Source organism: Benincasa hispida, chromosome 9, assembly GCF_027475165.1.
Source record: "Benincasa hispida cultivar pf3 chromosome 9, pf3_genome.v1.1, whole genome shotgun sequence".
In the NCBI taxonomy this organism is placed as follows: domain Eukaryota; kingdom Viridiplantae; phylum Streptophyta; class Magnoliopsida; order Cucurbitales; family Cucurbitaceae; genus Benincasa; species Benincasa hispida.
This window is the reverse complement of record NC_143486.1, coordinates 53969312-53992159: the sequence shown is the minus strand read 5'-3', so window position 1 is coordinate 53992159 and position 22848 is coordinate 53969312. Positions and strand designations below refer to the sequence as shown.

The window sequence follows — 22848 nt, the reverse complement described above, 5'->3', positions numbered from 1 at the left end:
TGTGACATTATTATCGAGTGCGATCTATTTAAAAAATGTCACGTTCCAATATTTTTTTTCTATCATAAATTTGTAAAAGTGAGCTAAGTAAATTGAAATCATAAGTTTAATCTTTCCTTAAACTTTACTACAAAGTAACCCACAAAGATAATAATTGAATTTCGTGTTAAAAAATAAAGGAAAGAGAATGATATCCTTCTCAAAAAAGACAAAAAAGGAAAAAAGGAAAAAAGGAAAAAAGAAAAAAAGAAAAGAGAATGATATCATTGAATTCATCTATAAATTAATATACGTGAGCGATAATTCACAGGCGAAGCTCATCAACACTCTCACAACCTACAGGCTTTTCTTCTTCTCCGTCGCTCCATAGTCGCCGGCGACTGAGCTCTAAAACGACGAATATGACGACTGGAGCCAAACTCCGAAATGCGTTCTCCATCTCCATGCTGCTTCTTATCTCACTTTCTGTCCTCCTCCTCCCTGTTTCTTCCGCCGGCCAAACCTCCTCCATCAACCACCGGAAGATATCCGCCATTGGAACTTCCTCTTCTTCCACTTCAAACTCCACCTACGCCGTCATCTTCGACGCCGGAAGCTCCGGCAGCCGCGTCCACGTCTTCCATTTCGATCAGAACCTAGATCTCCTCTTCATCAGTTCAGAGATTGAGGTTTTCTCACAGGTACTTATCTATTCACATTTCTCTCAAAGTCTAATCTCTAATGTCCTCGATTAATCCATCTCCATTGCCCTTCAGATAAAACCAGGACTGAGTTCATACGCCGACGATCCTCAGAAAGCCGAAAGCCGCGGATTCTCTAATTCCTTTACTGGAGAAAGCAAAAAACACAGTTCCTCAAAAACTGCAATCTGTGACGCCGGTTCACCTCGGGGTTCGTAAATCCTCTGTTCTTAAGTTCCTCTGCTCGAAATTGATCGAAACTGTTGTGTTAATCAAATCTTCGTGGTTTTAGGCGACGGCGGGGCTGAGGTTTTTGGAAGGTGACAAATCTGAGAGGATTTTGGAAGCGGTAATTGGTGATTCGATTCGATTCGGTTTGGTTGGCAATGAAAATTGATGGTGAGTTTGATTTTGATGTTGTTTTTCATTTCAGGTTAGGGTTCTTCTAAAAACGAAGAGCGGATTCAAGTACGAAAAGGATTCAGTTTCGATTCTTGATGGAAATCAAGAAGGCTCTTATCAATGGGTACGTTTTTCTGTTCGTTTTCAAGTCATTGTCATTCTGATTTTTCCTCAAATGAATTTGAGGCATGAGTTTCCAATGTCTATTTTAGGCCGTTTTTTGCTTGCATTATCACAAGTGAAATTATGGAATCCATCCATCTCAGTACTCATTAAACTTTCTTTTCTTCTTTTTATTTGACATTTTTTCAAATCTCAAAATTTTAAAAAGGATGAGGATTAATTTAATGAATCACAAAAAGAGACTATAATTGAAAGTAAGGATTGGGTATAGGCCATGTACAAAATGGGGTCGATTTCATAATTTTAGGTCACAATGACGTAAGTAAAATGTTATAAAATTTATATTATAAAAAATTGGTTAGATTTCATTTAGACGGTAAAAATTGGATTTTTTTTTTCTATTATTAAAGAGTTCAAAAAGTTCTTTTTTTCATTACCAAGGAAGTAACAATTTAGTCTCTCAAATTTAAGTCATAATATTTACTGGTGTACTTTACAATTTAATGGTTTATTAGAGAGAAGGTCAAACACTATAATGATCAAATTGTAATAATTTTAACCTTAAACTTTCAATTTCATTAAATTTGACTATAAATTATAAGTGTTGCAATTTTTACTCTAGATTCATTTTTTACTAATTCACCCACTAGTTTTTAATAGAAAATAGTGTAAAACTTCTCATATACTCAATGATTTCAATAAATAAGTCTGACTAATACACAAATTAACCATCGGTAAACTTAACCAAAATTCATAAATTTCAACAAAAGAAAAAGTTTGTCATTTTTCTCAATTTTTTTTTAAATTTTATATCATAGGTATGTTTTATAATTTAATCAATAAATAAGAGTTTTTTTTTTTTAACGATATTTAGAGTAAGAACTTATTAGATGGTTGAAATTGTAACTCATTTAAAATTTAGATTTAAAATTACAACAAGTTTGGAAGTTTGAGGTGCAACGTAATGAAATTTAAATTTTGGGGTTAAAATCAATACAACTCAATGAGTACAAGATCAAATTTGATTATTTCTCCAAAATATTACTAAGAGTTAATGAAATTCTAAATCAATAAACTTTCTTATGGACCAAATATATTTATAAACTAAGTAGTTACATAGTAAAAAAATGATTTTTTAACGAGATTTTTGTATAGATTTATTGTTGCCAATTTGGTTAATTTTAAAGAAAAATTGTTATGAACTAAATTATTACAAATTTGAAATGAAAAATTAAATTGTTACAAACTAAAAGTACGATTAAATTACTATAAATTTTAAAAAAAAATTGTTATGAACTAAGTTTAAAAGCTAAGATCCCGTTTGGTTTTTTTTTTCTTTTTTTCTTTTTGAAAATTATATAAACGTTACTCTCATCTCTAAATTTCTTCTTTTGTTATCTTATTTTTACTAATGGTTTAAAAAATCAGGCCAAATTTTAAAAACTAAACAATAACTTTTAGAAACTTGTTTATGTTTTTTGAATTTGACTAAAAACTCAACTATTATATTTAAAATAGATACAAAAAGGGTAAGAAATGAAGAGGAAATACGCTTGATTTTCAAAAATCAAAACTAAAAACTAAAATAATTATCAAACCGACTTAAATTATTAGATTATGCAAATTTAGAGATTAAAAAGAAAAAGAATTCACACAACCATCTTTCAATAATGGAACCTAATGTGAGCAATTTCTAAAACTTCCCTAATACTACAAATGTTGCTTTTTAAAGAGAGAGATATCAAATCGAAACTTATGATAATTCCAAATGTTGCTTTTTAAACAGAGAGATATCAAATTATTATTATTATTTTTGGAAATACTGTTTTTATTGGAAAAAGGATTCTATTAGTAATTTTGGCAAAAAAAAAAAAAAGTAATGAATTATTTCTTACAAAAGAAAATTGAGATGTTTTTAGGATGAGTTCCGATTCTTCTGAATTACTTGTTAAACTGTTAAATTATAAAAGTAATAAATTACTCTTCTTAATTTGGATTTAGTTTCAATTTGATCTCAAAGATTTAAAAATTTTGAGGAAAAAAATACATTTTTAGTCTCCGAATTTTTTAGAATATGTGCATTTTGTTCCTCTGGTTTCAATTTGACCATTATAGTCTTTGAATTTTACAAAATAGGTTTAAAAAGTTATTATTCTCATTTTCTAAATTAATTAGATATTTTTTATATTTTTTTAAATTTTGATATGACATTTTTAAATAAAAAAATATTTTCTCTCTCCTCTCTCATCCCATCCACTCTCCATTTCTTTTTCCTCCTCCCTTCTCCAATGAACACATTCCCTTTGGCCTCTCATTTTCTTTTATTCTTTAAACCTTTTAAACTTTCATGAGATAGACCATGTTGTCAAGTAGAGAAAGATTAAACTTCAACAACGTTTAAGTTTCATGAGAATGTTTGTGCCTATATTAATTATTTCAACAAGCCACTGATAATTTCGATTATCATATTTGCACTCTATAATATAAAGATGAGTAGAGCTTGATACAAATGGAGATTATGAAATTGTACAGACTCTTTGAAATGTTCTATTTTTTTTCTGTCCATGCCAATGTACTGAATAAAAAACAAGTTCTCGCCAAGTTGGTGTTATCGAATTCAATTGTGGTGGTTTGCAAGATCTCTAATATTCCTTCCTTCTAGATCAACTTCTTTGCATAAACGCTTTGCTGTTGAAGAAAATGGATCGATAAAGAGAGAAGAATGGTGAAGGGAGGGAAAGAAGGAGAGATAAGAATGAGGGGAGGGGAGAGGAGAGGAGTGAGAAAGTTGAGTGAATGGGAAGAGAGAGGAGAGAGGAGTGAGAAAAGTGAGTGAATGGGAAGAGAGAGGAGAGAGAAAATATATTTAATGAGCCTAAAACGACCAAATTGAAATTTGATCAAATGCACATATTCTTAAAAATTCGGGGACTAAAACCAAAAAAATGTTAATTTGTTCAATGTGCAGTGAGTGTGCATCGAATACGCAACCTTCATATCTTCAGTCTGACACTCTCCCAACTGAACTACCCTGCAACCATGACAATTTAATTAACTAAATACTATATCACTATATTATATTTTATAACATTTTTTTACCGAAATAATAAGAAAAAAATTAAAAGCAGCTTTTACTTGGTAATTATAAAATTAACTTCATGAAACTTTAGAGCAATGAAATCCAAACTTTGAGGTTGTGATTTATTTAAGGAATTTTGTTTTCAAGTGTTTTAAAAGGGTGGATTTGGATTTTGCAATAGTTTTTTCTTTTTTAAAAGTTAAGACTCTATTTGGTAATCATTTCATTTTTTTTCTTTTAAGTTTTAAAAACTAAGCTATTTTTTACCATTCCTTACAATAATTTGTATCTTTCTTAAATGTAATGATTGAATTCTTAGCTAAATTTTAAAAATAAAAATAAATTTTTAAAAGTTATTTTTTTAGCTTTCAAAAATGGCTTATTTTTTTAAACTATTGTTAAAAAGTAGATAACAAATGAAGAAATTTCGAGATGGAAGTGACATTTATAAGTTTAATTTTCAAAAACAAAAAACGAAATGGTTACTAAACGAGATCTAAATTATAAAATTAATTTTTATGCTTTCACCAAAGTTTTAGATCATTAGTCTTCATGGTTTGAGTTTAACTTTGATATGGTTGCTAGGATTTTAAAATATTCAAATAGGTCTAATTTTGTTAAAGTTTAAATATTGTCCTAAAATTATGTTTAAAAATCTTCATATTTTCTTTTACTTTTTACTCCGTTTTTAATACAATCAACTGATATGGGTTAAAAAAAAAAAAACTAGTACATTAAAAAAAATATAATAGAAGTTGACTATATATGATAATGACAAAGACAAATGTGAAATTTGACTTGATTCCATTTGGTAATTATTTGATTTGTTGTTTATATTTTTTAAAATTAAGTTATAGACACTAGTTTCACCTCTAAATTTCTTCATTTATTATTTGCTTTTTATCAATAGTTTAAAAAAAACCAAGCCAAAATTTAAAAACTACAAAAAAAAAAAGGCTCCGTTTGATAACCATTTAAGTGCAATTGTTAACCATTTTGTTCTTTGTTTTTGTTTTTGAAAATTAAGTATATAAACATTACTTCCACATTTAAGTTTCTCTTTTTCTTATCTACTTTTTACTAATGGTTTAAAAAACCAAGTCAAATTTTGAGGGAAAAAAGTAGCTTTCAATTTTTTTTTTTTTTTTTGGAATTTGACTAAGAATTCAACCATGGTACTTAAAAAAGATGCAATCCATTGTAAGAAATATAAATGAAATAGGCTTAATTATAAAAAATTAAAAACAAAAAACAAACCCATTACAAAACAGGGCTCTTGTTTTTTATTTTTTGTTTTTGAAAATTATGTCTATAAACACTAGACTCACTTCCAAATTTCTTCATTTGTTACCTTCTTTTTAGTAATGGTTTTAAAAAGCCTTGAAAGCCGAAAAAAGTAACTTTTAAAAATTTGTTTATGTTTTTGGAATTTTGCTAACAGTTCATCCACTATACTTAAGAAAGATACAAATCATTGTAAGAAATTAGGAGAAAATAGACTTAATTTTAAAAAACTAAAAACAAAATGGTTACCAAATGAGATCGTAGTTTTTAAAAACCTAGTTTTATTTTTAGAATTTAGTTAAGAATTCAGCTATTGTACTTAAATTAAATCAAATTATATAACTATAAAGAGCAACCTGACCTGATCGAACCGGTATTTTTTAAAACCAACCTGACCTGATCCACTTATACCCCTATAAAGAGCAATAACAACCACCGTATCACTACATGTATTATATTTCATAATCATATTTAAAGAAAGAAAAAATCGTTAACTTTTATTTAAAAGCATTATATATGTTAAAACTTTGGCAACTGAAACTAAAGTTTGACTTTTTTAAAAATTGAAAAATTGAATGTTTAATGTATTTTAACAGATTTTTTTTAAGCTTTGGCATTTTTAAACATTAATATACTTAATTTCATCCTTTTACGTTTGTTTAAAATTATTTTTTAAATGATCGTAATTTTTTTTATATAAAATGGGTAAAATTAATTTAATGCATTTAATATTAATTTCATAAAATTTCATAAAGTAATTATTTTAAATCTTGATAGAAAAATAATGAAATAAATCAAGAAACTCCCGTACTTTTTGAAAACTAAACACTTCAACTTTAAAACATTTTTTTTTTTTTTTTTAAATTTTAACGTTTTTTTTTGTTAATTTTAGTGTCTATTAATTTATTTTACTTTTAAAATCAATGAAAGAATCCAAAGTACCAACTTTTTTTTTTTTTTCATTCAAAGGATTTTTTTTAGGAGAATCAAATCTCTAAACTTTGAGATTGATAGTACAAATACTATATCCGTTGAACTATACTCATTTTTGATAATTCATTCTGAATATTAACACGAACAAACCTAATATATATATATATATATATAAACCCTAATATTGTGTTTGGAGATGCAGTTGACAATAAACTATTTGTTGGAGAATTTGGGGAAGAGATATTCAAAAACAGTGGGAGTAATTGATCTTGGAGGTGGCTCTGTTCAAATGGCATATGCAATTTCTGATGAAGATGCAGCTAAGGCACCCATTGCTTCTGATGGAAACACCAAATTTGTTCAAAATTATCATCTCAAAGGTTCCAATTATAACCTCTACGTCCACAGGTAAAACTCCAACTTTCGTAAATGTATCAATTTATTTCTTCTATTACGTTCTCTGTTTGAATAAACATTTTGTGAAACTTATAACTTCGTCAATTAAATCCCTAAACTTTCATAAGTGAATCAATTTTAACTCTCAATTAATATATATTTTTTAAGAAATTATCCATGTATCTATTCGAATTGTCCATTTTATTAATATGATTTTTAAAGAAATCTATACACGTGTAAGAACTAAATTTATTGATGATTTTCAAATATGATTTAAAAAGAGTCTAAATTGGTCCACCCATAATAATTTAGAAGTTTAATTGAAACAATTGCATGTTTTACACAATATTTTTGAAAGAAATGAGAAGAAGGATGTAAATTGATTTGTTTATGAAAGTTTATAGTTTTAAATTGATACCATTATTAGTTCACGATTTAAAATTTATACTACCCAAAATTTATGAGGCATATTAGATGATATATAATTAAATTTACCTTCACCCATCAATTTAAACTTTTGGGTCACTTTGTGATTTAAGATGGTATAAAGCAGATGATGAAGGGAGCATCGTTATTTCCTTCCCGATGAACATTGATTTCCACTTGTTTGACTCTTCTATATATTTTAAGCCTACAAATGAGGGGGAGTGTTTGATATTATAACTAAAATTAAAATTTTCCTAAATTCTCTTACCATTTGCTTTTTTTTTTTTTTTCTTTCTTTCAAGTTTAGTATTTCTAATTCAACCTAAATTTATTTTAAATAATTTACGGAAAATATTGATAATTGCTATCAAAAGTGAGGTCTTTTTTAAATATATATATATATCTTTGGAATGTAAAACATTAATGTAAAAGTGGAATTGAAAATTTGGTAATTGTGTTGTGAATCAGTTACTTGCGTTACAGTTTACAAGCTGGCCGAGTAGAGATCTTGAAGGTGACCAAAGAACTTGGCAACCCTTGTATTTTAGCTGGTTATAAAGGTATTCATAAACTCATCCCTTTCATTTTTTTAGATTATGGATTACTTTTTGAAAGAAATAAACGTGATCTAAATTCAAATACCAGGGACATATGCCTACGGTGGGGAGGAGTACAAAGTGTCATCCCCATGGTCGGGGTCGAGCTTCGCCCGTTGCCGGAAGGTAATTCTAGAGGCTTTGAAAATCAACAAATCATGCGGCTACAACGAATGCACTTTTGATGGCATATGGAGTGGCGGCGGAGGAGCCGGCGTCAACAATCTCTATGTTGCTTCCTTTTTCTTTGACAAGGCAGCTCAGGTGATACATCAAATCCCTCATTGGCTACTTCATATATATAGGCACCAAAACCCAAAAATTTACTATTTAGGGTTGGATCTATTGTCTAACTCTTTCATTTTAGGTCAATATTAACAGTTAATTATTTTAAATGACAAAATTTTTCGAAATATTTTTAAATATAGTAAAATATCATTGTCTATCAATATCTATCATTGACTATGAAGCACAGATACAGATATGACTACACGATACGGATACGATCGGATATGGCAATTCGTCAACTTCTAAAAAACTAAGACACGGATATGTCTAAGAATACGTCACTTTTTTATATATATTTCTAAAAAATGAGGATACTGAAACGTTGAAGATACATTTTTTTTCTTTAAAAAAACCTAGGATATAGATAAATTTAGCATACAAGTTAATAACAATATCACAAAATAGAATACAAATACTGAAATACAATAAGAAAAAAACAACATCTAAGATGTTGAAGTACAATAGTTAATAAAATGCAATAGAAAAGTGACTCATATTACAAAGAAGAAGAAGAAGATTAGAGAGAGAATTATGAAGATAAACGAATAACTTATTGTTGAAGACATCAAAATGATTTATATTTTGGTGGACTTTGTGGGGACTCAAATGTGAAATGGAGATTAGATGATTCTAGTCTATGGTTTGGTCCATTATTTATTTATTTATTTTTAGTTTTGGACTTGAGTAATGAGCTTTTTAAATAGGTTGCCTAATTTTATATTGGAAAAAATTAGATGAGTTACTTGTCTTTTTTCTTAAAAAAAAAAAAGTACGCATAGAAATAGATACGTCAAATCGCGTGTCAGATACGTATCTGAAAAGTATCTGAAAGTATAGATACGTCAAATCACGTGTTAAATACATATCTGTGAAGTATCTGGAAGTATCGGTATTCGATACGTGTCTGATACTGATTCTTTACCTCACATAAAGTATCTGTGCATCATAGATCATTGATACTGACAAATGTCCATTAGTGTCTATCATTGATAGACACTGACATTTTGTTATATTTGTAAATAAGTTGGTTTATTTTCCTATATTTGAAAACAAGTCAATAAAATGTACTTTTGATTCATTTATTTTCATTGAATTAAAAGTAAAGATTTAGGGGATGTTCAAGGTAAGGAGTAAAGTTGTTAAGTTTAGGAAGTTGTTTAGTGGTGGAGCTAATAATGTATGAAGTTAATTAATAAGTCATAGAATGGATGTGTTTTAGTCGTAGGGACTATAGTGGATTTAAAAACTCCTTGGACCAAATAAGGAGCGGAAGAGTTAACAAATCTCCATATAGATGCAACTATCCCTGTCCGATATTAAATTAATTAAATTAGTAATTTTTACTCAAGTGAAGCCCTTGAGGGAAAAAAACATTTAAAATTTTAGCACATGAGACTTCAAATAGTGACATGTCCCATTTGAACAGGCTGGTTTCATAGATTCTAACAAACCAGATGCCATAGTGAAGCCCTTTGATTTCAAGAGAGTAGTAAGGATTGCTTGTCAAACTAACTTTGTTGATGCAAAGGCCAAATACACTAATGTTTACTCAAGTGACTTGCAATTTGCGTGCTTGGACCTCGTTTACGAGTACGCCCTACTTGTCGATGGATTCGGTATGTTCCTTCCCAACTATATCTATTAACATAGGTCTTGAATGATAATGTTACAACGTTGAACCTAAAAACTTAAGCTTAATTAAGTTTTTGGGTTCAAGTTTTGATATAACATGCTATGATCAAAGTAAAAAACAATTTACTTGAGATCCTAAAAAAGTCATTTTTTAAATTTATTATAACTCATTAACTTAGATTTGGGGGTTTAAGTAGTAATTTACATACAATCATTTTTTATATAAAAAAAAAAGTTATTTTGTCATTTTCAATGACTCTTTAAATCAATTTTCAAAATCAAATGTCCCGTTTGATAACCATTTTGTTTTTAAAAATTAAGCTTATTTCCTCCCTGTTTCTTACAATGATTTGCATATTTCTTAAGTACAGTGATCGAATTCTTAGCCAAATTTCAAAAACAAAACAAGTTTTTAAAACCTACTTTTTTTAGGTTTCAAATTTTGGCTTGGTTTGTAAACCATTGGTAAAAAGTAGATAACAAATGAAGAAATTTGGAGATGGTAGGAGTGTCTAAAGATTTAATTTTCAAAATCAAATAACAAAATTGGTTGCCAAATGGAGCCAAAATGAACTTGTTTTTATTTCAAAATTTAATTTAAAAATGTATTTTTAAGGATGATATGAAAAAACAACCCTAACTTTTAAAATTCAAAATAGAAAATATAATTTGGTTAAAAATAGGGTCACACCTAAACACGATGAATTATAAATATGGCATTAAATTTTGTATAATATGAAACAATAATCCTAAAAGTAATTAAAATAGTACATTTATGTGAATAAGTAATTAACTATTTGTAAATTATATTTGTGGTAGGTATTGATTCTAGAAAAAAGATCACATTGGTGAAGCAAGTGGCATATCATGGTCCTCTTGTAGAGGCAGCATGGCCATTGGGCAATGCTGTAACAATCATCTCATCATCAAAGTACTCAACTGAAAATTATTGATGGAGCTAAAGAGGAGCTTTGTTTCCATTTTATTTCTTAAGTAACAATTGTAGGGTTGAGTTGAATAAAGATGGGACTTGATAGAGCCAGAGAGTTGTCAACTTCAACATGGGAACTTCGGTTTAAATATCGAAGAAGATAAACGAAAAGCCTGTTAGAATTATCTAGTTTTTCTGAATACGATGATCGTGTCATGAAATGACTGCCACCTTGAAAGCAATTTCGACATGATCTTGGAGCTAATCATCTCACACTGATTGCTCTATAAATTAACACAACGTTCTTAATAAACGAGTAGTAGTGAAAAAAGAGTTGGAACAAAAAACAACTTTACTTGGAGAAGTTGGAAACAAAACATAAAAAAGGAGGAAGGAAAATAAGTGTAGTTGAAGAACTCATTCAACCCTTTTTAAGGAAGACCAAAGAGAAACATTTTTGGATCTTACCAAATTAGATCCACAAAAAATGTTTAAAAATGATCCACAAATTCAGTGTAATTAAAACAAAAACAGTAATAGAAAACAATGATAGTTAATCGTATCGATTTGTTGTCGCCTACAAACCTCCAAAAATCAAATAAAATTTATAATCACTGACCACTACTACCTATACTACTATATAGTACAAGTGGCAAGACCGAGTCGATCTTTAGGGAAATGCGAATGTAGTTTCAAGCTAATTAGGATTTCTAGTTAAAGTGGTAACAGGGGGAGTTGGTGTAATGACCCCAAATTTTAATACTAAACTAGGGATCATTACCAAAATTTAACCTAAACTAACTTTCACTAACTCTTATATTTTAGAAAAAAAATTGGCAGCATAATGACACTACCTCAACGAAACCAAAATCTTCCTTCGACACCTGTTTTTCAAAAATAGCACTCTCAATAACATTCAAAACGTCAACTTCTTCTCAACAAATTTTCTAGAGTTTCTAGGACACTAATACTCAGATAGCTACTTAATCATATTCGATAAAACTTACCAAACTAAACAAAATTAAACTAATATGGGTCTCCAAACATAATAAGCCGATAAAAATTTAATACAAGTCCTCAACTCAAACAACTTAAAATAACTTGAAACTACAATAGGATCCACCATTCAGAAACAAACTCATATCGAAAAGAAACTAAAAGTTAATCCTAGTCTTTCTCAGGCTTCCTCCTTAGTATCACCAAGCTTACCATGCCCGTCGACACATACAAAATCTAATGGTGGTCAATACACACTTGTACTAATAATAAGTATCCCACACTTGAAGGGCCACCAAACAATATATACATATAGAAAAATATACAACCAAAGTAATGTCGATCATACCATGCCACACACAACAAAAGGACATTCTTAGTTTAAAGCAGAATAATCTCATTTAAACATGCTAACACATGGTTTGATTCACCATGCTATGCAACAACGCACAACACATGATTTGCATGTCATGCTCTGCCACTCTCATGATTTACGCGTCATGCTCCGCTACCCACACATGATTTACGCGTCATGCTCTATAACCTTCACACATGTTATGTTCAAAATGCAACATGCTAATTGTAATAAACTACAAATCATGCACAACCATCACAACGAACATTAAGACATGCTTAACTACTTAAATATGCTCATTTTAGATCCAAAATCGCAAGGCTTATACACGGATACAAATCCATATATATTTAGCAGAAGTAGGCCATAAACATGCTTATATTTGCATCAAACATGCTCAACCAATTCATAATCAGATCATAGGAGTCAAACATACATTTATATATAACAGACATAAATAAAATAACAAGCAACAAATAGTAACCAAGCCCATCACGTAGGAATCTACTTACCTACGCATCCTAAAGCGTTTCTAAATGAATTTGAAGGCTCGTGACCTAGTAACACATGATTCCAAATGTTAGAATTTAAGTCGTAACCTTATTTAGAGTCTTAACAATTATTTAGGATAAGAAATCTTACCTAAAATTGTTTTAAACCTCAAGTTAAGTACCTCGAATCAAGTCTAACTACAATTAAAGAACAACCATGAGTCAGAAACTAAATTACTACACCTAAAATCAGATCGAAATGGTCAAAACTGAGTTCTAAAACCTAAAACTCACCAAGATAGCTTTAGATTCTTGTTGAAAAGTGTTCGGCTAGTTCTGAAACTAGATGTTACTTTTAGTTTCTTTTCGATATGAGTTTATTTTTTAATGGTGGATCCTACTGTAGTTTCAAGTTATTTTAAGTTGTTTGAGTCGAGAACTTGTATTAAGTATTAGTCGGCTTATTATGTTTGAGTCCCATATTAGTTTAATTTTGTTTAGTTTGGTAAGTTTTGTCAAATCTGATTAAGAAGTTATCTGAGTATTAGTATTATAGAAACTCTGGAAAATTTGTTGAGGAGAATTTGATGCGAGGAAAATAAAATGCAAAATTTTGAATTGCCGAAAAGTAAAGTGCAAGAAAAGTAAAAACGCCAAGCTCAGAATTTAGGATCCACCTAATGTTTGATTGATCATAGAATTACTAAGGAACATTTCTCTTGAATTAATTGTTGGAGTTAATGTTCTAAATCAGTGTATTCTGTAGTTTGTAAAGACAAATTATATATCTAACAAAATAAAAGGTATTTTATTAATGTTTAGACTGCATTAACTCAATCCAATAAACTAAAATCCAAGGTTATTTTATGAAACTTAAACATGTATATAGAGACATATATGTACATCATATTTAAGTAATAACCTAAATGGTCTGTAGTAGATGGATAAGGTTGAGTATCTTATCCTCGTGATACTATGAATACGGTCTGCTTTGTAGATGTTACAATTGTTGTAAAGTGCTACAAATGATCTGATCCTAGTCGTTCATTTGGAGACATACGAACAAGGGTATTCTATACATAGAGTTTGTATAAGATCGGACTTGCAAAATGAATAATCTCTATATATAACACCGTTGCTAGAAGAGATTTACATTTCACTAGGATGACCATAGGTAACTTGACCTTAATCTTGAGTGAGTTGTGAACTTCTATCTGTGAAGACAATCCTTTAATTTGTATGGGTGAGAGTGACCTTGTTAGCCTACTCAACAAGCCTACTATTTTGGGGTTTGTCCGAGTAGGGAGCTGGGAACACAACTATACAAAATGGAATCACTCCTTTCTCAACCTTAGGGAAAGTAGATAAATTGCTCTCTTAATAGCTTATTATGAGTCTTAAACATTGATGTCTCAAACTCTCACTGGCCTGATAGGTGTTGTTTATAGTTGGACTGTAAATTGTTTGTTCATTAGAGGGATTAGTGGTATTTAAGGAGTTAGATATAATTACAGAGGTAAAACAGTATTTTGACCCAGCTATAGTTATAAGCAATTTATGAAGAGTCGACTCACTATTGATTGGTTATATCCGTGGACACAGAAATAAATCTACAGTGCGAAGAGTGCAACTATCAGTCTTTATTGGAGTGATCGATTGTTAATGAAAATTGATTAATTTAATTAAAGAGTTTAATTAATTAATCTTATATTATCGGAGCTTCGAATCTGTAGGTCCATAAGGTCCTCTGGTTAGCTCACTAAAGGATATATAAGATGAATGGTTTGAATTGTTCAATTCAATTGCATATTAATGAGATTAATATAGTATGGTTAATTATAGATGTGATCTATAATTAAGAGGAAAAAATATTTGAATAAGATTCAAATATTAAAGAGATGCATATATATGTGTGTGTGTAATAACTATATGTTGATTAATTCTATATTAAATATGATTTAATATAGTTGTTTAATTGATTAATTAATTAATTAACTTTTGAGAAGTAGAAATAAATAAATACGTGATGTTTATTTAATTATTAATTAATTATATATATTAAATTGGATTTAATATGTATAGTTATTTAATTATTGGACTAATTAATTAAATAAAAATTATTTAATTAAATTAGAACTAGAGTAGGAATAGGAAAGACTAGGAGAAGGGGGTCACCTATGAAGCACAGATACTTCATGTGAGGCAAAGAATCAGTATCAGACACGTATCGCATACCGATACTTCCAGATACTTCCCAGATACGTATCTGACACGTAATTTGACGTATCTATATTTTCAGATACTTTTCAGATATGTATCTGGCACACGATTTCACGTATCTATTTCTATGCGTACTTTTTTTTAAAGAAAAAAGACAAGTAACTCATCTAATCTTTCCCAATTTAAAATTAGACAACCTATTTAAAAAGCTCACTTCTCGAGTCCAAAATTAAAATAAAAAAATTAATAAATAACGGACCAAACCCTAGACTAGAATTATATATTCTCCATCTTCACATTTGAGTTCCCACAAAGTCTACCAAAATATAAACCATTTGGATATCTTCAACAATTCAATGAAGAAGTTATTCGTTTATCTTCATACTTCTCCCTCTAATCTTCTTCTTCTTCTTCTTTGTAATATGAGTCACTTTTCTATTGCATTTTATTAACTATTGTACTTCAACATCTTAGATGTTGCTTTTTTTGTATTGTATTTCAGTGTTTGTATTCTATTTTGTGCTATTGTTATTAACTTGTATGCTAAATTTATCTATATCCTATTTTTTTTTAAAGAAAAAAAATGTATCTTCAACATATCAGTATCCTCATTTTTTAGAAATATATATATTTAAAAAATATATAAAAAAATGGCATATCCTTAGACGTATCCATATCTTAGTTTTTTAGAAATTGATGAATCACCGTATCCGATCGTATCCGTATCATGTAGCCGTATCTGTGTCTGTGCTTCATAGGGGGTCACTCCTCCTATCTATAAATAGGTCTTCATGACCCGTGTTTGTGACATACTTGAATTAGGAATTCTCAATCTTAGTCTCCTACTACTTCTCTTAAAATCTCTCTTCTTTTCTCTACTACTTCTTCATCCTCTTCCAAGTCTTGGAGACCCCATATCCAATTCTTGGGATTCTAGAGAATAACAAGGTTTCACTTACGATGGTGTCCGTTGATCATGGAAGAGATGTTTCGGAGAAGACGCAAAGGGAATCGTGAAGAATTTGGGAATCTACAAAGGTAAGGTTTAGCTCTTCCATATTTTCTTCTTTTAACTGCATGCTAATCTTGATTGTTTATCTATTATGTCATTATTTTTATACCGTATTTTGTTTATGTAAAATAAAAAACCAAATTACAAGGCAATCACACGTTTCCGCTTGGGATTTCATCCCTTCATTAATGTGTTGAATCAACTTGCCCAAAAAGTCTAGGCAAGTACCCTAATTACTAATTAATTATTTCATTAAAATATATGCTTGATTAACTAGGTTCAATAGTGTCCATGAAAATCTTACATCAACTCTAATTAATTCTTAATTAGACTAATTGCTTAGTTGTTTGGATTCGATAGCATCCATAACAAATAAACAATTACATTAGGTTCAATGGGTTCAACTAAGACAATTAATAACATGGACAGTCTAGGTTACTAACCGATTTCATTCTTGAATCACCCAATCATGCAATGTTGTAAAAGAGTTGTCATAAACAACCTAGAATTTACAAACAAGCATGCTTTGGACTTTGCCCTAATAAGATAATTCATACACAAAGATGCATTTATCTCTAGCCTAACAAAAATATGATGGATGATCAATCCAATCATAAATCTAAGCATAGAAATTAACATACATTCAAGAATCATAAAAATATGAAAAAGAAATGTAGATTAAGAACACAAATCCTCATAATGGATCCACAGGTTTCTGTAGGATTGTATCAGCAACAACGGAAGTACAAGGATCATCTAAGCACTCTAATTTATTGATTTTGGCAAAATCTAAAGCATGTTCTTGCAGAAAACAAGTGAGTTTCAAGACATACCTCTTGTAGAACTTCTTCAAAGCTCCATTTTCAACTGCTATCTTCTCCGAATCTTGTTGCAGACCACCTCAAGATCTTCCCCACTATTCTCTTGGTACTCTAGATTGAGTTGTGAAACTCAAAACAAGCTTGAATCAAGGGATGAAGAAGAAAAGCTCACAGTAACAATCTTGGTGAAGAACCCTTTCTTCAACTCGAATTTTCTCTAAAATTCTCTATAGATTGCATGCCCGAATTTCACTCCAATCTCTTCATTATATTGCAGATCAACATGCAAAGGAGAGAGTTGAATGAGTTACAGCTCATGCTTGGAGAAGACAAGGCAAAGATGAAAGCTTTTGTGTGAGCAAGTTGAAAGATGGATAATGGAAAATCAACTTTTTCCATTTGTGTTTTGTTTTTCTCTTTTTCAATTTTATCTTAAAAATCAAAACCTGATTTTAAAACTAAAAAATAAAATTAATTTCATAAATTAATTTTAAATAAAACTCAATTAATTTAATATCAAATATTAAATTAATTTTTACACAAATTCATCTTTATATATTTAAATCATATTTAAATATATAAATTCTCCTATTCCGTTTAATTCTCAAATTAAACACGTAATTATATCTCATATAATTACTAATTCCCTTAATTCTAATTTGAATGTTTCAAATTAACTTATCATGCTATTCTAGAGCTAGCCCGTTACGAGCTAGTAAGGGGACCTAGCGGACCTATAGATCATGGGCTCCAACGATCCGAGATTAATTGGCTAAACTCATTAGACCAGATTAATCCACATTCGTTAACTAATGGGTCACTCTATTAAAGCCCATAGTTGCACTCCCCTCACGGTAGATATATTATGTCCACATGATTTAACCATAATCAGCAAGTCGACCCTTCACAGGTTGTTCGTAATAACGGTTGGATCAAATATCTGTTTTACCCCCGAGATTACATCTTATTCCTCAAGTTCCTACTGAACCTCTAATGAACAACTGGTTTGTGATCCAATCACTAAACCAAACTCTCTCAACCTAGTGAGAGAGTAAGGCCCCTTGTTCAAGACCTGGATTCAGTACTTGAAAGAACAACCTTTCTCCTATCCCTAAATCGTGTAGGCGTGAACTCCGTCATGCACTTTATGTCCCTAGCTATCTATCCAGTCTTACCCCTGAAATGGGAGTCTTATTAAGCCGACGCTGTTGGGTCAACCCTCATTTATGCAAATCTTAGGACAATCACGAATATACAGAAGTTCATAGTTAGCTCAGGATAAGATCGAGTTACCTAGGTCATCTAGGTGAAATAGTCAGTCTTATACAGTAAACAACGTTATAAAATAAGAGTGACTTATTTCTTGGTCCAATCTTATGCAAACTCATTGCATAGGACGCCCCCACTCCTCATGTCATAACATATACAAATTAGGTTCACTTCGTATGTAGCACTTTACAACTCTTTGTAACAACTACATAGTAGACCGCATCCAATGGTGTTACCATAATAAGGTACCTAACCTTATTCATGTACCATAGATCATTTTGACTATTTACTCGAACCTGATCTACTCTTATGTCTCCACATAAAGTTCAAGTACTCATACAATAGTCATGGGTCTTAGTTTATTGGGTTTAAACTTTCATACAATTTATGAAATCAATAATAAGTTTATTGATTATAGAAAATGTTTATCATTCTACAAACTGCGAGTTTTAGGACATAAAACCCAACAATACTACCACTTGGACTAAAACTCCAGTGGATCAATATATACAAATATATACAATGTTGAGTTTACACAGAGAGAATAAAATGTACAAATACAATAAACTATGGCATTACAATACCCATAAATTCTCCCACTTGCCTTAGTGATACAAAACTCGTAGACCTAGTCCTACTAGGTGACCCTTGAACACTTTAGCCGAGGGGGCCTTCGTAAATAGATCAGCTAAGTTGTCTTGGGAAGCAATCTGGGTGACGATTACTTCTCATTTGTGTACTATCTCCCTAATGAGATGGTACTTTCGTTTGATATGCTTTCCCCTTTTATGGTTTCGTGGTTCATTTGAAATTGCAACTGTTCCACTATTGTCACAATAAAGAGTGACAGGCAAGTGCATATTTGGAACTATTTCTAGATTTGTCAGGAATTTTCTGAACCATACTGCTTCTTTTACTGCTTCACTTGTAGCTACATACTCAGCTTCCATTGTGGAGTCAGCAATACAACTCTGCTTAATGCTTCTCCACACAACTGCTCCTCCGTTTAAAGTGAATACGGACCCCGAAGTTGATTTCCTCGAATTAATATCAGTCTGATAGTTAGAATCAGTGTATCTAGTAAGGATCAGGTCCTTAGCACCATACACGAGCATGTAATCTCTCGTTCTCCGAAGATACTTGAGAATGTTTTTAACATCAATCCAATGATCATGACCAGGATTGGACTAAAATTTGCTGACAATTCCTACGGCCTAGCATATATCAGGACGAGTACACAACATTGCATACATCAAACTCCTAACTGCAGATGCATATGGAATTTGATTCATCTCCTCAAGCTCTTGAGGTGTCTTAGGACTCTGTTCCTTAGACAGGTGAATTCCATGCCTGAAAGGTAAAAAAAAACCTTTCTTGAAATTTTGCATTTTATACCTAGACAACATCTTGTCTATATAAGATTCTTGAGATAAAGCCAATGTTCAGTTCGGAATATCCGAACTATTTAGATTCCAAAAACATACTGTGCTTCTCCCAAATCTTTCATTTGGAATTGTGAAGCGAGCAATTTATTAACGTCAGCTAGATATTCTACCTCATTCTCAATTAGTAGAATATCATTAACATACAACACCAGAAAAGCGACAATTTTGTTGACGATTTTCTTGTTACACAGGGTTCGTCAACATTTTGTTCAAAGCCATAAGATTTGATTACAGCGTCAAATCTCATATTCCAGGATCTAGAAGCTTTTTTTAATCCATAAATGGATGGATTAAGCTTGCAAACCTTTTGCCCTTGACCCTGCAGTATAAGCTCTTCTGGTTGAGATATATAAATATTCTCTTCAAGTTAGTCATTCAGAAAAGCTGTCTTGACATCCATTTGCCATATTTCATAATCATAAAATGTGGCTATGGACAAGAGTGTTCTAATAGACTTTATCATGGTAACTGGAGAGAAGGTTTCTTCAAAATCTACCCTCTCTCTTTGGGTAAACCCTTTTGCCACAAGTCTAGCTTTGTAGGTCTGTACCTTACCAGCTTGGTCTCCTTTTCTCCTGTAGATCCATTTGCAACCGATGGATTTTACCCCTTCAGGTTGATCTACAAGATCCCAGACATAATTGAAATACATAGATTCCATTTCAAGGTCCATGGCTTTAATCCATTGGTCTTTGTCTACATCGTTCATTGCTTGGTTAAAAGACAATGGATCCTCTAAACCATCATCTGGTATGATGCGTTGAGTTTCAGTTAAACTCATGTATTGATCAGGCTGTTGCACAACCCTCCTACTACGACGAGGCATTCTCAACTCTTGATAAGGATGTGAAATCTCAGTTTCATCAATAACTCTTGTTGAAGGACCTACTCTATCAACAACTCTTGTTGATACTTTTGTCATTTCTCTGGACATTTCTTCTATTACTAGCTTACTACGAGGTTGATGATTCTTTATATAATCTTCCTCCAAGAAGTTTGCATCTATCGATAAAAATATCTTATCTTCTTGAGGATCATAAAAGAAACCACCTTTTGCTTCTTTTGGGTAGCCTACAAAATCACACAAGCCTCTTGTTGTCGTTTGACATGTTCCTCGCCCACGCTTAGACAACCCTTTCATGTCATCGCTCGGCCAACCTACACCATGCACCCAATAACCTCAAAAGGACTTGGTTGTCGCACACCTTATCAACGCATCATAAAAAATTCATCAACTCATGTGTTCATACTTAGCTCCAACGCATAGTTTGTGGGGCTTCAACACTTAGCCTCACACAACCTCTATAAGCCTTGGTTACCACACACACAATGTCTCATGCGTCAATGCTTCCTAATTACCAATGCATGCCTACTCTTGGCTTTTATACTTAGCCTATTTTTCACTTACTAAGGCCAACACAAAGCCACCCAAGAGTCTTATTTCCACACTTCAGAATTTCTTCTTCCTTTTTCTCTAACCTTCTTCCTACAACATAAAATTAACTTATACCTTTTTATTTCCCTAATTACTCAACTAAGTAGGGAAAATAGGATTCGGGTTTCACAGCAAGCCAAAACAAAGGTAGTGTGTCATGAGAGGTTCTTCTATTCTTTAAAACAAGAGAAAGAATAAATGTCAATCTAGTGATCTTTTTGCTACATGGATGATAAAGAAAATTTTGATAAGTTTCACCGAACCAAAGTAGGGGAAAAACTAAAAAGGTTCATTTAAAATCATGAAAAATTAGGACTTAAATAAAAAGGCTTGCACACACACGTGAGGGATGATTAGATTTGGCCTTAATATTTCTCTAACAAGAGATGTGCTTGAACTGTTTTTGCTAATGGATCTAATGTGTTTATTTTGTATAATGAGGTTTTAAGTCATCTACATGCTTACTCGAATTTTCCTATAGCCTTATTCATTCTTTGCTCGGCACTAGCAAAGTTTTAAATTTGGGGTGGTGCAATGCATCCCAAAAGTGTGTTTTCTAGGCTTAGAATTTAGCTAGTTTTATGTTTGATTTGTGATCATTGATCTTTTTATGTTTAATTATAGAAAAACAAGCAATTGGACCGGAACAAACAATTTCAAGGATAAAATGACCAAAATTCCCCCAAGGAAGATCAAAATTTTGATCTGAGGCAAGGAGAAAAGTGAAAGAAATCGTAAAGTGTCAAAAATAGGGCAGTGTAACGCATAGCATAGCTACACTACCCCGTTATACTATAAGGTAGTAGCTGAAAAAAATAGGGGAGCATAGCTACGCTATTAAGAGCATCACGACGCTCCGAAAAGAAAGACGTCCATCTTAATAGGTAGTGTAGCTATGCATTAAACAATATTTAGAAATCCTTTCTTCTTTTAAACAATGTTTATGTGGTTCTGGGTTTGAAATGGAACCCAATTTCTGTAAAATCTTTGCTTAAACAAAACTATACTATTTCTTTTCCTTTAAATGAAGCATTTATTTATAAGAATGTTGTAAAGAATGACACAATGCAAACTGTCACACCCCCTTCCTAGCCTTAACCCAAGACTTAGAAGAGAGCATGAAGACATATTAATATAATTCTAAGACAATATTTTTATTAATTTAACATTTACCCTTTATCTATTAAAACCTTAATATGTTTACAATAACCACACAAATTTCATACATGTAGTCAAATTTTCCTATATCCTTCTATTACACAATCTTATAAATATTTTTGAAAAATATTTGGAAAAGTGTGAGCTAATAAGCCTAGTGAGTGGTGGTGCCTTTTAAAATAACAATAGCTTTAATTACAAAAACATATTTTTGGGAAATCAATCACATAATCAACAACTTCATTATAACTTATGCATGTTTACGTGTAATCCTAATCAATCATTTTCCTCCAACCACATGCTATACTTGGCATGTTCATATGATGAATATAATAACAATAATAATAGCTTTTCATGGAAACTTTTCTATATCCTGTTGTCCCGCCAATGTGCACATCGACAGCTATTTCCCGCTAGTCATGCTTAGGTATCTTGACTATATTTCCCACCAGTCATCACCGACTATCATTTCTCGCCGACAGAAGCCGACTACATTTTCCCGCCAAGTACCCTTTTTAAGCATGCTAACTATGTATTTCGGGCATAATCTTAGTTTCCATAATAATTACACAGACAATATCATGGCAAGCAAAATAACATTTCAATCATGCATCTTGTACATACCTATGCATTTATTCATACAGCAATGTATAAATCTTAATAACCACTCACCTCTTGTAAGATTTTTCTACTGGAACTTACTTTGAGAGTATCTCCCTGAGATTTCCACCATTTCAATGAAAATTCCCAATTAATATTGTTATATCACTAAATAATGCTAAAATAGTCAAAATACCTTTATATGTTAAAAGTACCAGCTTACCCTACTCAAAACTTAGTCAAAACCTCAAAATCAGCCCTTTAGAGGTTATTTTA

At 31.0% G+C, this 22848-nt stretch overlaps 1 protein-coding gene across 1 annotated transcript; it reads left to right on the top strand.

Annotated features, from left to right (window-relative positions):
* The first annotated feature begins 283 nt into the window (after window positions 1–283).
* LOC120085487 (apyrase 1-like) lies at window positions 284–10972 on the top strand. The gene is given in 10 exon segments (XM_039041475.2): window positions 284–680; window positions 756–794; window positions 796–891; window positions 973–1029; window positions 1114–1206; window positions 6704–6909; window positions 7792–7883; window positions 7969–8183; window positions 9634–9823; window positions 10659–10972. Coding segments are annotated over 10 exon segments (1401 nt in total). The 5' UTR covers window positions 284–401; the 3' UTR covers window positions 10793–10972.
* The last annotated feature ends 11876 nt before the right edge of the window (window positions 10973–22848 follow it).